The following is a 12,340-nucleotide window of genomic DNA, read 5'->3' on the forward strand; positions in this document are numbered from 1 at the left end:
GAAGAGTGGCACTGTACAGAAAGTAATAAGAAAACTGAATCCCCCACTGGATGGAGGTATCCTTCAAGGGTTTAACCAGATCCAGCTTTGAGTTGGCTATCCCACACAAATTAGGACATTAGGATAATGACACCATAATTTTTCCAGGAGGAAATCTCAGAGCACCACAGTTTTGGAAACTTAGTCTAGGATGACAAGTTTTGATGCAGAGTTTGTTCATCTTGTGCACCAACTGTCTCTGTGTAGCCAACAGCTGTTTCTGTTTCTCAGCCAACAGAAGCTGGTTCTGAGGAACAACTCGCCCAACACCACACAGCAACTACGCCTGCTGATCCGCGGTCAAGACCAGGACTGTTTTCAGGTAGATTCACCAAACCTACCTCACCAAAAATTAAAGGGGTAGTCATAATGTTGTGAATTAAGTTTTTACAATCTAATTATTGACTTTTCCACATCGATGCAGAATCAGAATTAATGTGGCATTGTAGATTCAAATTCATGACCTTTATTTCTCTCTGTCTTGCTTTCTCTCCGTCTCCTGTCCCTGTACATTGTATCTTACCTAATAAAGCAGAAATGCTATAAAAACCATAATAGAAAATTTGAGTTATCACCTTGGGAATGTCTGCCAAACAGTTCAAATGTGATGAATATAAAATAACTTCTGTTTGTCCCTCAGCTCCAGAGTATGTTCAGTCTAGAGGAGCGTTTGACCCGACATGGGGAGCTGTCCATTCGTCCCAGAGAGGATGTGGCCGTCCACCTGCTCTTTGCTCCCACCCGGGTGGCCTGCATGCTGGCCAAGTTGGAGATCAAACAGTCTGGAGTCCGACCCTCGCAGCCAGGGGTCAAATTTACCGTGAGGACTCTTATGGCCCTGCTTCCACTCCCTTTCTCTCTCTGGCTTTTTTTTCTATAGTGATCTATAACTCGTTATCTCTCTCTCACCCTCTTTTTTTTTTTTTTTTCTTGTCTCATTCTCTTTCTCTGTGTCTCTTTGCTATTGCTGCTACTTTTTCTGCAACCTTCTATTTTCATGAATCATTAATATCTTGCCATTCCATAATACACTCGGGCACAGACACACACACACCTCCTGTGCATTCTTTCTCTCTCTGCTATTACTGCAGAACCTCCTTTGTTCACCATACTGTGTTGTAATGTCCATAGATCCTATGAATCTTGATATTCTGTAACAAGTACACCCGTACCTTCAATTTCCTCTGCTGCTACGGCCGCTTACAGCTGTTATACACATGCTGTGTTTCAATTTTCAGAGATCTTTATATATTGTGGCACTTAATAATACAGACATACACACCTACCAGCTCTTCCGCTGCAATTGCCCCCTGCCTTCTTGTACATGATGTAATATAATGTTCCTAAATCTTGTATATCTTGGCATCCTACACACACCTCAGCCCTTTCACCCACTCTCTTTGCTACCCCTGCTGCTCTCCTCCTTCCACATGCTGTGTGTTTTTAATTTTCACAAATCTTGTGATGTTTTTGCGCTCAACCTGTCTTGCACTGGATACCTACAGAAAGTTGGGCTGTAGTTTAAGACGGTTCCCATCTTGGTTCAGATACCTCTGTCGGGGTACGGAGGCACCAGCAACATTATCCTGGAGGACCAGAGGAAACAGGCAGACGGCTACGTGGCGATTCTACCGGGCATTGCTGTTGGTCGCGTCAGCAAGGTGTGTCTGTGTGTGAGGAACACCGGCTCCAGGGCAGCCTTCATCAAAGCCATGGCCTTCTCTGACATGCAGACCCGATCCGTTATGGAGCCCACTGTCATCAGCCTCGCCCCGTCACAGTTCGTACTGAAGGAAAGGACGCAAGAGGTAGGAGAAGGGATACAGCTAGTATGAACCACTCTTGTTGTAGTTCAGGAATAAATGCTTGCTAGAAGTTGAATGAATTCAGTAGAAAGTGCTACATAAGACACTGCATTTCATGCTTTGCAGTTGCATAGTATACTTGATTAAGTATTCTTTTTTTTGCCATTAAATACTACCTTCGGTTCAAGTCCTGCTTTCGGCTTCTACCTCTTAGTGCTGCTTGTCATGTGTATGCTGATGCTGGAACGTGACCCTGTCGGTATACAATATTTTTGTGTGTGTGCAGGTGATCACAGTGCTGATGAAGTCCACCCAGAGAGAGCAGACGCTGTGTCAGTCGGCCAACACCCTGCTGGCTACGGTCTGTCTGTTCTGTGGAGACGAGGTCTCCAGGCAGCAGTACAGAAGGTCAGACCTTACCCCACCTCTTCCTAATTAGAGTGGTAATGTTAGGAGGCATAAGGTAGGGAGGTATGGGAGGTAGTAGTGGATGGTTAATAATACAACCAAACTGTCCTAAGGCATAGGAATAGTTTGTTTCAAAGCGCAGATGTAGTGGTATTTTCCTTTTTAAATGGTAATGCGAGTCTCTCTGGATTTGAGTCACTGTGTTAATGTCACTTATTCTCTGAGCCACTCGATTTCCTACAAAACAACATTCTGTGATTCTTTATTCATTTTGTTGCCCACAGAGATGATTTGCATGCTGGGCTATAGTTTCAAATAAACACACAATGCTTCTGAGTCATTAAAATGCTGATTTAGTTTGTAGATCCAACCTCAGATGGCTCTGCATTTGAGTAGCTGTTTTTATTTTATTTTTTTTCCCCACTGTATTTTTGTGTGTTGTTCCCTCAGGTTGCTGCAGAGCAAACCAGAGGCTGTGAGGAAGGTTCTGTCTGAGAACAGCCTGCTGAAAAACATAGACTTCAACGAGAAGTTCCTGGGAGAGGAACAGGTTACAGAGAGTAAGATGTCATGAAAAAAAATGTTCTTTGGTCTCCAAACAACTGAGGTCTTATGGGACTGAAACATTTATTCCAAAGTGATTGTTGAGAAGAAAATATTTAACGTAATAATCTGCAGCATTTTTGTATAAATGTCCATTTTGCTACTCTCTTTTGCCAAATGATAAAACACAATAATGATAGTACATGAAAGCTTTTACATTTGCTGTTCTAATTGTGTCAGGTGTCTGGGAAAAAAATCCTCTGGAGCACAGAGTAGTTAGCATGAGCAGAGATAGTCACCATGGCTGAACAGACAAAGAAAAGAGCGCCACCTACAGAAACTCAAACTTGATCAGCAGAAAATCCAAGGAAAAAGAGTGTGGTCTAAAAACACCACAGCCAAGACCGCTTGGCACCAAAGATGTCGTCAAAATCCCAAAAATGAGGATCTAGCAGATTACTACTTTAAATGTTTAATTTTGTTTTTAACTCCCATTTGTATAGAAGAAATAGAAAATTAACAGTTTCATTCCAACAAACAATTAGGGTACTTTTTAAAGGACAATTTAAGTCCTTTGTTGAGAAAATGTTACTAGATTTATGGACTGAATTTTTTTATTTTAGATATTGATGTATGTATTATATTTATATTTGAGATATTGAAAGATTAATTTCCTATAATTTTGTTTCGAATATAGCTTTTCATATGTGCTATTATATTGGTGGATACATGTGACTAATGATTTAGCCTCCTTGTAGCCTATGACCTGCCCCAGAGGCCGAACGAGGCCCAGCTCTTCTATGGGAACATGAGTAAGGTGGTCGTGTCTTTGCTGGGCAGCACACACAGCTCCGACTCTGGGGAGAGCGTCCACATTGAGCTGCTACAGCCGTCTGCTAGGCACGGTTCAGAGACAGACAGGTACTGCCACACATATCAAATATCTTTGACACATAATTTGCTAGGACCTGGTTCATCTAAATATCAGCCTTCTGAACCAACCACTCAACTCCACAGACAAAAATAAATTTGGATTGCGTTATTGTAGGAATTTCCCTGCTGATAGATGACTAAAAAGCAATACAGATGAGACTGCACAGGTTGTTTTGATGTCTGCTCACATGCATGTTTCATAGTTTTTACGAGAATTTTATGTATTCAAGTCATATGTTCATCTCACTGGTTTGACAAAAATGTTTCGGGAAAAACACAGTTCTCCTGTTCATCCTATTAATTACAGTGTACTGATTTGGTAAAAGAATTACGGTCACACTATTGTTCTGCACAGTTTTGATAGCATCAACTTTTATATGGAGTGGATTATGTAAGATTATCTCAGATTGTTTGTGTTTTCAGCTGTGGTATATGATAGCCATAGTGCTAAGTCTTAAATTAACGCTATGTATAGTATAATGTTGTTATGTAATTCCCAGTGGTTTTACAAATGGCAATGTGTCCCTGGATGTGCTGCCAGTGAAGGGTCCCCAGGGTCCAGCCCTGAGAGTGGCGGAGCCCTCCCTGAAGGTAGCAGCTTTGAATAATCCTTGTTTGATGGACTGTGTTCTTGTAATGCATGCTGACTTTGTTTTGCTGCTGTTTTCATGGGACGAGTTCCATGTGTCTCCCTCCATTTATTGGAACATGATGTTTTAGTTTTTGAAAGCTGAATGTCTCTTCTCCCCCCAGGCTGCAGAGCCATCAGACAGGCAGCAGGAGTCCTGGACCATCCATCCAGAGCAACTTGTCCTCACTGCTCCCACCATCAGTGAGTAGATGCTTGGGTTTGAAAAGTGTATCATGATGTGACCTTTTTTGATGTTAGTTTTGAATCCTACTATGACATTTTAAAGGGGCCTGATTTTGAACCCTGTTATGGATTTGGAATAAGGTTGCTGAAACGGCAACTTCCTCTGCCTCAGAGTGTATGTGGTTCACTCAGTCTTTATTTGACTTTGTAATAATGTCATTTTGTTGTTTTTAGATGATGCAGCCACCACCAGGCAGGTTCAGATCCGTAACAACACATCCAGAGAGCTGAGCTTTGAGTTGTCCTGGCCCGCACACTGCCTCACCATCACCCCTCAGCATGGAGTCATCGAGCCTCAGTAAGAATATGCTACTTTTCTCAGGACCTCTTGGTGGTTCAGTAGGCTAAAGCGCAAACCTGGACTGGAGATGTTGTAGGTTAGAATTTGACCCCATGACCTTTGCTGCACGTCATCCCATTTATCACATACACAGCAGAGAAGGCAGGAAATGTGGTGAAGATGAAGCAAAAATACCACAAAATACTGCAAAAATAACCCTCTACTCTTCTCACTGCCTCACTAATGTTAAACATACACTAGATGTCTCATGTTGTGTCTTTGACAGTTTGGTTCCTAATGTATATTGTAACTTTCACAGCACTGTGATTTTACTAAGTTTTGAAAGAGCTCTGTCTAGGTATTGTCATCATAGCTCCACTGGATGAACAACTGCACAAAGGTTTGATTACAGGAAGGATGTTAGGCCTCGCAGCATTATCTATATGACTTGCAGTAACTTGGTAGTTATGGAAGGGAAGAGTCCACCAGTGTCTGTTATTTTCTGTTTATCAAGGTGCCACCTGCAGATTCTGATCAGCCCCAACCCCTCGCTAGCAAGCAAGTCTGCCCTGCTGCCATGGAATGGACAGATCTATGTCCAGTGTGACGGTCAACAGAAGGTACGTTTGGCTCATGGGCTTTGCAGACATGAAGATTCACAGATCTTCATGAATGTTGACTTCTTCTACTGTATGAACCTGTTATACTTTTCTCATAAGCTAAATCCCTGCACTATAAACATTTGTTCAGTTCATCAAGGTCCAGATTCGTCGGGACCTGGCTCTGGATGTGTCTGCAGCCCCAGCAGATCGGTCTCTGTCAGCCCTGTCTCCTCAGGCTGCCACCCCCCTGCTGCCTGTGGTCAGGCCGCACACCAAGCCCTCCCAGCCCCCTCTGACCCCACAGACACATCACGCCCTGGTGGAGATCAGCAACAAGACCATCATCTTCCCCACCACTTCCTCAGGGGAAACTTCAGGTAGGGAATTGACTGACCAGTTGACTACTAGATAGATAAAGATAGCACTTTATTAATCCCCTTGAAATTCAGGGATAGATAGATAGATAGATAGATAGATAGATAGATAGATACTTTTCCACAGTGGGGTTCAGTGGTAGGGTTTGGTGATATTTTTTTCATATAATCTCCAAAGTCTCCATATTTTACCAGGATATACGATTTTATCACAACATTGTGAAAATAGTGTCCCAGGGGAATGCAAATGAATCATAATATTGTGGTATTCATAAAATTATATAAAATAAAATAATTCCTAAAAATACATTACATGAATTCAAAAACAAATAACATAGCTTAATACACCTCTGCTAGCTCCCACAGACTCACTGTTAATGAATCAAGAGTGGCTGTTTCAAAGTTAGTTGACAAGTGCCTGAGGGGGATTTCAGTGTAATTAGCAACTATTGTGGCACTCTTGTACACAAGAGTTAAAAAATCACAAGCGCAATCTGATATTTTAATAGAAAACATAATGTAAATGATATCACGGTATTGAATGTGACACCTTGAACATATTTAAATTTCCCCGTAGGCGGTAATATCAAGATACTACCCAACCCTACTCAGTGGGACTTGTCAGTGCCAGACCAACTCAAAATGGGTGAAAACACTGTTTGATTATTTGAAAGTATAACCGAGCTGACACATAACCTCTTTTAGCAAAAATATCCTAAAAAGAATCACAGATTTTGTTGAACATTTCATGTAATAGAAATCAGGCAAGTGAAAAGGTGATTTAGCCTAAGATGTACTCTGAGGCACTAATGCCGAGTTCTCACTACACAACTTTTAGCCTGATATTATGGTCCAACTTTCCCATCCGAACTGGATTTTCAAAATCAGGCTAGTCGGCACAGACCATCAGCATAGCTAAACTTGAATGGTTAAAAACTCGGTCTCTTCCCTTCCCATCAAGTCAGACCAGTCGGTGCTGCCAAAATTATTTAAATCTTGTTTGATTTCCAAGATTGGAAATGAACTCCTGTAGTGTGAGGTATACGACACAAATTTCTGACTGACACAAGCAATAGCCAATGAGAGTGGAGCTGGAGATGGAAAAAAAAATCAAACGGGAACTGAGCAAGTTGCAGTTTGTCCATTTGCCTGTTGTAGTGTCTGGCAGTTAAGGTGAGTTATTACCGTGTTGCTGAGGTTCAAGTGTTGTGGGGCTCCGTCAGTGAACCCCATCATAGACGATACTTGTTTTGTGTGATGCTCCCTGTCGTCTAATGTATGATCCCTATCTGTTGCTCATCGTCATGTTTGTGCACCCATACAACAGAGAGAAATAGAAATCTACTTAAAGTCTTACTGTTGAGTGTGAAATGCTTTCCGTTTTCAGTCTGCTGGGATTTTATGTCATAGTCTGTAGGCAGCATGAGTGTATTCCTGTGGGAGACTCTAACTTGTGTGTCACTCCTCTACTTCAGAGGCCCAGCTGGAGGTGGAGAATGGGGAAGAGGAAGTGAGGTGGTACCTGTCATCTTTTGCTCCTCCATATGTCAAGGTGCTGTTTTCTTGATTATCCTTCTCTCTTCTGTAAACCTGTTTACTCTTTGTTTTCTCTTAGTTCTTTCTTATCCCTCTTTTGGAAACAGATCCTTTGACTTTGTAGTTTGTTTCCAATTTCTTTCCACTTGCATTTGTCTGTTTTGTTGTAGTTACCTTACCTGAATCCTTTTCTTTTGTTCCATGACTCACTTTGGTTATGAGTTAGTTTTTTTGGATCACATCTCATGATGTTCACTTTTTCTCTGCTTCAGTACAATCGTTTCTCTAGTGTTTGGCCAGTGCGTGATAGCAGCGGTGGCTCCTGTTTTGTAGTGTCTCAGGTCAAGCTGTGGTCCATTGTCTCTCCTCAGGGGGTTGACAGCACTGGAGACGTGTACCGGGCTACCTACACCGCCTTCAGGTGCTCCAGAGTCTCTGGAACTCTGGGCGCCCGGGAGAAGATGCAGGTAGTCACTCACATTAAAATAGACTTGTTGGGTTTATTTAGGGGAAGTAACTGTAAAAGAAGGGGGGAAAGATATACTGCAAAACTTGATAATAAAGGCAGATCTGTAACAATTGCCAGGGAGTGTGTACGTGAACGTTAAAGCCAGATAAAAAATAAAAAATATGGAAGAATTATTAGAAAGGAGTCAAAATTCATACAATACTTGTAGCCTAGAATATAATTAAAATTACTAAAATAATACAAAATATATTGCCAAAAAGAGACATTGCATATAGTACACGCGCTGGCATATTTATCTCGTTGCCATGGATACAGATACTGGTGCGAAAGCCTTTAAATTCATTGCACAGAAGTTAATCTCTCTAAGAATATTTTTGAGTATAACCAACATGTATATTGTTAAACGAATTCTGATTGTTTCCTGAAATGTCTTTCCCAGGTGCCCATTACCTTCTTGCCCAGGGACCGAGGGGACTATGCCCAGTTCTGGGACTTGGAGTGCCACCCTGTCTCTGAGCCCCAACAGAAGACCAGAATCCGCTTCCAGCTCTGTGGCACGGTGAGGATTGATTTTACTAGTTTTGTGGGATTTAACTTTGTAAGCCTGGGACTCGAAAAAGAAAGTGTGCCACCCCCCTGGGACCCAGGGTGAGATGTGTTGCTGCTACTGTCTCGTGGGACAAACAGCCATATGCCTATGATTCATTTTGGCTTCACACCCATAGTTTAAGAAACACATGAGTAAATAATGAAGTGTTGTCTGTGTGTGTGCATGTGTGCAGTCTGCACAATAAAAATTGGCACAGTGTTGCATTGTTTCCTGGGGTCTAGGTTAGGTGGATCTGAATTTTATTTCAGGATTAATCCTCTTTTTCATATACATGATTTTCACTCAATATATCACAAGCAAATAATTGTGGCGCTATGTTTTATGCCCTCTGCAAGCTGCCTTTTACTGGTGGGTATCATTGTTTCCCATTTTCTGATGGTTTTTAAAAATCATAAACCAGTCCAAAGAATTGAGCGAGATGTTGAAGCAAATCCTGAAACTCTGAAATTATCTCAACTGAAGCCCTTAAACTCTTTGGGGAATATGTTTTGAATACAGTTGCTTCCTTTTGAGCATTAGAGCGTGTGATTACCTTTTGATATCGATTTAAAAAATCTGCACGTAGGGTAGTACCTTGAGTAGCACTTTGTAGTGTTAATGGAGGATTTAACAAATGAGGAAAGTGGGTTCTCGGATGGTAGGGAGAGCCACCCTGCTGAGACAGGCCTGCAGGCTTTGCATGTGTGCTGCTTTAATATGAAGTGTTATGACAGACCCAGTTAACTTAAGAGCATACACAGCAAGTGGGATGTCAAATAGATTGCTCCACATAAGTAGGTTAAGTGGCTATGGTGGTAGTGGTTTTGCAATTGTTGCCATATTGCTATCACAATGTTTTTACTGGAGTTCCAAGGGTTTTAGTACAACGTAAACTGGTACTCCACAACTCCAATTTGTGAATCTTTAATTGTGCATTTACATGACAGTTGGGTGTAGAACTGAAGATGTACTGTGTGATATTTTATATTTTGTCTGTCGAACATGTCTGTATATGATGTTTTTGTAGCTTTGTGTGTCACCACTGACCTCACAAGTCAAATCTCTTGTGCATGACATGTACTTAATGGATGTTGAAATAGATATTGACAAATCTAATTGCTATTATTTCACAGAATATTGCAATTGCGATTTAAACTGCAATTCATATCATCACGTTTTTCTTGGCATACATTTTTTAGAACTTTAAAATTGTTTAAACAAAAATGACTTTGTTAAAAAAAAAAAAAATAGATGTTAGTGTGTAGGATTTACTGAGTTTGAGACTCATGGTCCACTCCAAAGATTAACCGAAGCTCCAAAACACCTTGTTTACAAATCCATTTTGGACCAAACTCTCTCTTAAGAAATTAATTGCAGGCTCTGTGATTTGGAAATTGCATAAGTTCATATTGCGATTTCATTTTTTGTTTTTTTTGTTTTCGATGAATTGTTCAGCTCTAGTTGAAAGGTGTTTATTTGCCAATACATTGTACTAACCAGCGGTTTAAACTTTTTTAAACTATACCCACTAGTCAGAATTTGATTGGACTTTAATGGATGTGGTATGGAGATGGGAGTCATGTTGCTAAGATCCTTAAGTTTTGTCTGTGTGTCTAAAGGGAGTGAAGTCCGGGCCAGTGGAAGGACCACAGGAAGGAGACTGCTCTCTGGTGAAGACAGAGGCCACAGTCAAGAGCAGGAAGAGAGCTGATGCCTCAGCAGTCAAAACAGGGTAAGACCTGCTTAGCTAAAACCATACATGCCTATGGTACCTACCTGTGTATATCTCTATGAGAAAACCTAGCAGTCAGCAGAGGAGGTATCAGAATATCTGTGGAATGATGGGCCACTTCAGGATATCTTAAGTTATGCTTTCTTTTGAAAAATTATTTATTTTGTGCAACAGGAAGCTGAATTTGCCTGTCACACAGTAAAGTAGATAATACAGTAAGGGGTGGTTATAGAAGTTGCTACATATTGATTAGCTAGTCTTTATGAAGGGGAAGATTTTCTAGCATCAATATTTTCTCGCTCCTCAATATTGCAGAGCTAGTCATGGTTTAATTTTCAAAAATGTCGCTATTGTTCAAGCAAAGCTCTCAAGACATTCAGTAATTTCACCATAATGACACCATAATGGCATTCATGTAGGTTATTAAGAGTAGGTGTCTCATTTTTCAAACTACGGATGTCTCATTTTGAAGCAAAATGCTTCATATGTTAACTGGCATAATTTGTAATTCTCAGCCAGGAGGAGGCTGTGCGAAGGGGTGTGTATTCCCCCCAGGACCTGTACACCTTCCCAGCCACACGGGTGGGTGAGTCCAGTGCTTTGAAGGTCAACATCCGCAACAACTCCTCCGACACGCATGAGGTGAGGCATGCCTTATTCACGTGAAGCCATAGAGGGAAAAAAATCTCTTTCTGCGGCTTTTTATGACTTGCTGCAGTAGTCCTTGGTTGAATTACATGCCAGCACTTTTCATTCCAGAAAGGATGAATTGTCAATTAAGTAGGGAGCTCTATGAAAGATGGTGGTGTAACTTCATAAGTCTTTTCTCAGTTACCCTCAACCTTAACCACCAATCAAAATACATTTGAAGTGTCAGTCCATAGATTCTTGCTTATAGAGAGCTAAGACCTTCTCATCTCTCAATGAGCTTCAGTGTATTAAAAAGACATGAATAAGGTTTCGAAAGACTGAAAGACTTTTGAGATTCATCCGACATATCACAGTAGATACTAGCTTATCTTGTGTATACTTTTACTCTACACTACTGATTGCAGTTGCATGACTGATTTTTTGTCTTATTTTTTACTGAATGATAAATGTTATAATAACCCCTAATGCTTTGCATGGATTTGATGTTTGATGTTTGGCTTCTCTAATTGACTTGCAGCTGAAATTTGTAAACCCTAGGGAGCCCTTCCACATCAAGCATTCCAAATATTCCCTAAGGTGAGTAAAGAGGTCCTTATCCACGACAGAAACTCTTTGTTCACTTTTAACTTGAAGCTGGTAACACCTTCATGACCAGTAGTGTCATGAACTTTGAGTTAACCTCTGAATTACTGCTTTATTCTGTCACATTGTTTACTTGTTATTGTACTTCCCACTGGCTAGTTCCTTGGGGACTGATGTTTGATTGGCTGCATGCATACTTTGATAGATGGATTTTTTTAGTCTACATTGGTTTAAACATAAATAAATAAATAAAACTACAGCAAGGAAACAAATAGTTAGGCAGTCATGATCAGTCAGGAGTGATCAACGAGCTGTTTTAGAGACCTAATAAACACAAAACACACCCACTTTTGATGCAACTTAGAGTCTGTGTAACATCACTTTCCTATTGCGAAAGCCCACTATGAGGGGTCCTGTGAGATGTTGGGACCTGAGGATGATGTTCCTACATACACACCTATGGCCTGGGGAGTACTGGTGCTCTGCCTAACTAAGGCCTTTGGGAGGGGCTGCCTGGCAGCCACAGGTACCAGTTGTGCTATGCTGTGCTCTGGTGATGTGGGACTGTGTTCAGAAGGGGCACAACATGTGTGCAATGTTCAAATAGAAAATTCCTTGTAAGAATATACAAGCGGTATGAAAAACAAGACATACCTTGGAAAGTTTGGTATTGGTATTTCATTCATAAATGTTTTTTACATCCAATACAAAAATAAAGCATCCTTGTGTTCTGATGACATTTGAATCTGGAATATTCCCATGTGTTGCTACCGCCTGAACCTGACCCAGCCCTAGGTGTGTTGTGAGCACTGCTGTGTGTGGAGAGCACTGCTGTGTGTGGATTCGTGGTGGCCATGTTGTGACCCTGGCATGTTATGACTCCTACCATCATGCACTCTCATTTCCACCACATCCACACTGAG

General features: G+C 41.2%; 1 protein-coding gene across 1 annotated transcript in view; it reads left to right on the forward strand.

Moving 5' to 3' along the window:
• Nucleotides 1-12,340, forward strand: part of cep192 (centrosomal protein 192) — a 35,252-nt gene that overhangs the window by 20,653 nt on the left and 2,259 nt on the right. Inside the window, exons 35-51 of the mRNA XM_078287282.1 lie at nt 271-361; nt 680-859; nt 1,587-1,847; nt 2,131-2,252; nt 2,703-2,812; nt 3,554-3,716; nt 4,229-4,319; nt 4,482-4,560; nt 4,777-4,900; nt 5,397-5,502; nt 5,633-5,861; nt 7,334-7,410; nt 7,766-7,861; nt 8,303-8,422; nt 10,072-10,184; nt 10,700-10,826; nt 11,353-11,411. Coding sequence (XP_078143408.1) covers nt 271-361; nt 680-859; nt 1,587-1,847; nt 2,131-2,252; nt 2,703-2,812; nt 3,554-3,716; nt 4,229-4,319; nt 4,482-4,560; nt 4,777-4,900; nt 5,397-5,502; nt 5,633-5,861; nt 7,334-7,410; nt 7,766-7,861; nt 8,303-8,422; nt 10,072-10,184; nt 10,700-10,826; nt 11,353-11,411 — 2,148 coding nt within the window. The remainder of the gene's footprint in view (nt 1-270; nt 362-679; nt 860-1,586; nt 1,848-2,130; nt 2,253-2,702; nt 2,813-3,553; nt 3,717-4,228; nt 4,320-4,481; nt 4,561-4,776; nt 4,901-5,396; nt 5,503-5,632; nt 5,862-7,333; nt 7,411-7,765; nt 7,862-8,302; nt 8,423-10,071; nt 10,185-10,699; nt 10,827-11,352; nt 11,412-12,340) is intronic.

Source organism: Centroberyx gerrardi, chromosome 12, assembly GCF_048128805.1.
Source record: "Centroberyx gerrardi isolate f3 chromosome 12, fCenGer3.hap1.cur.20231027, whole genome shotgun sequence".
In the NCBI taxonomy this organism is placed as follows: domain Eukaryota; kingdom Metazoa; phylum Chordata; class Actinopteri; order Beryciformes; family Berycidae; genus Centroberyx; species Centroberyx gerrardi.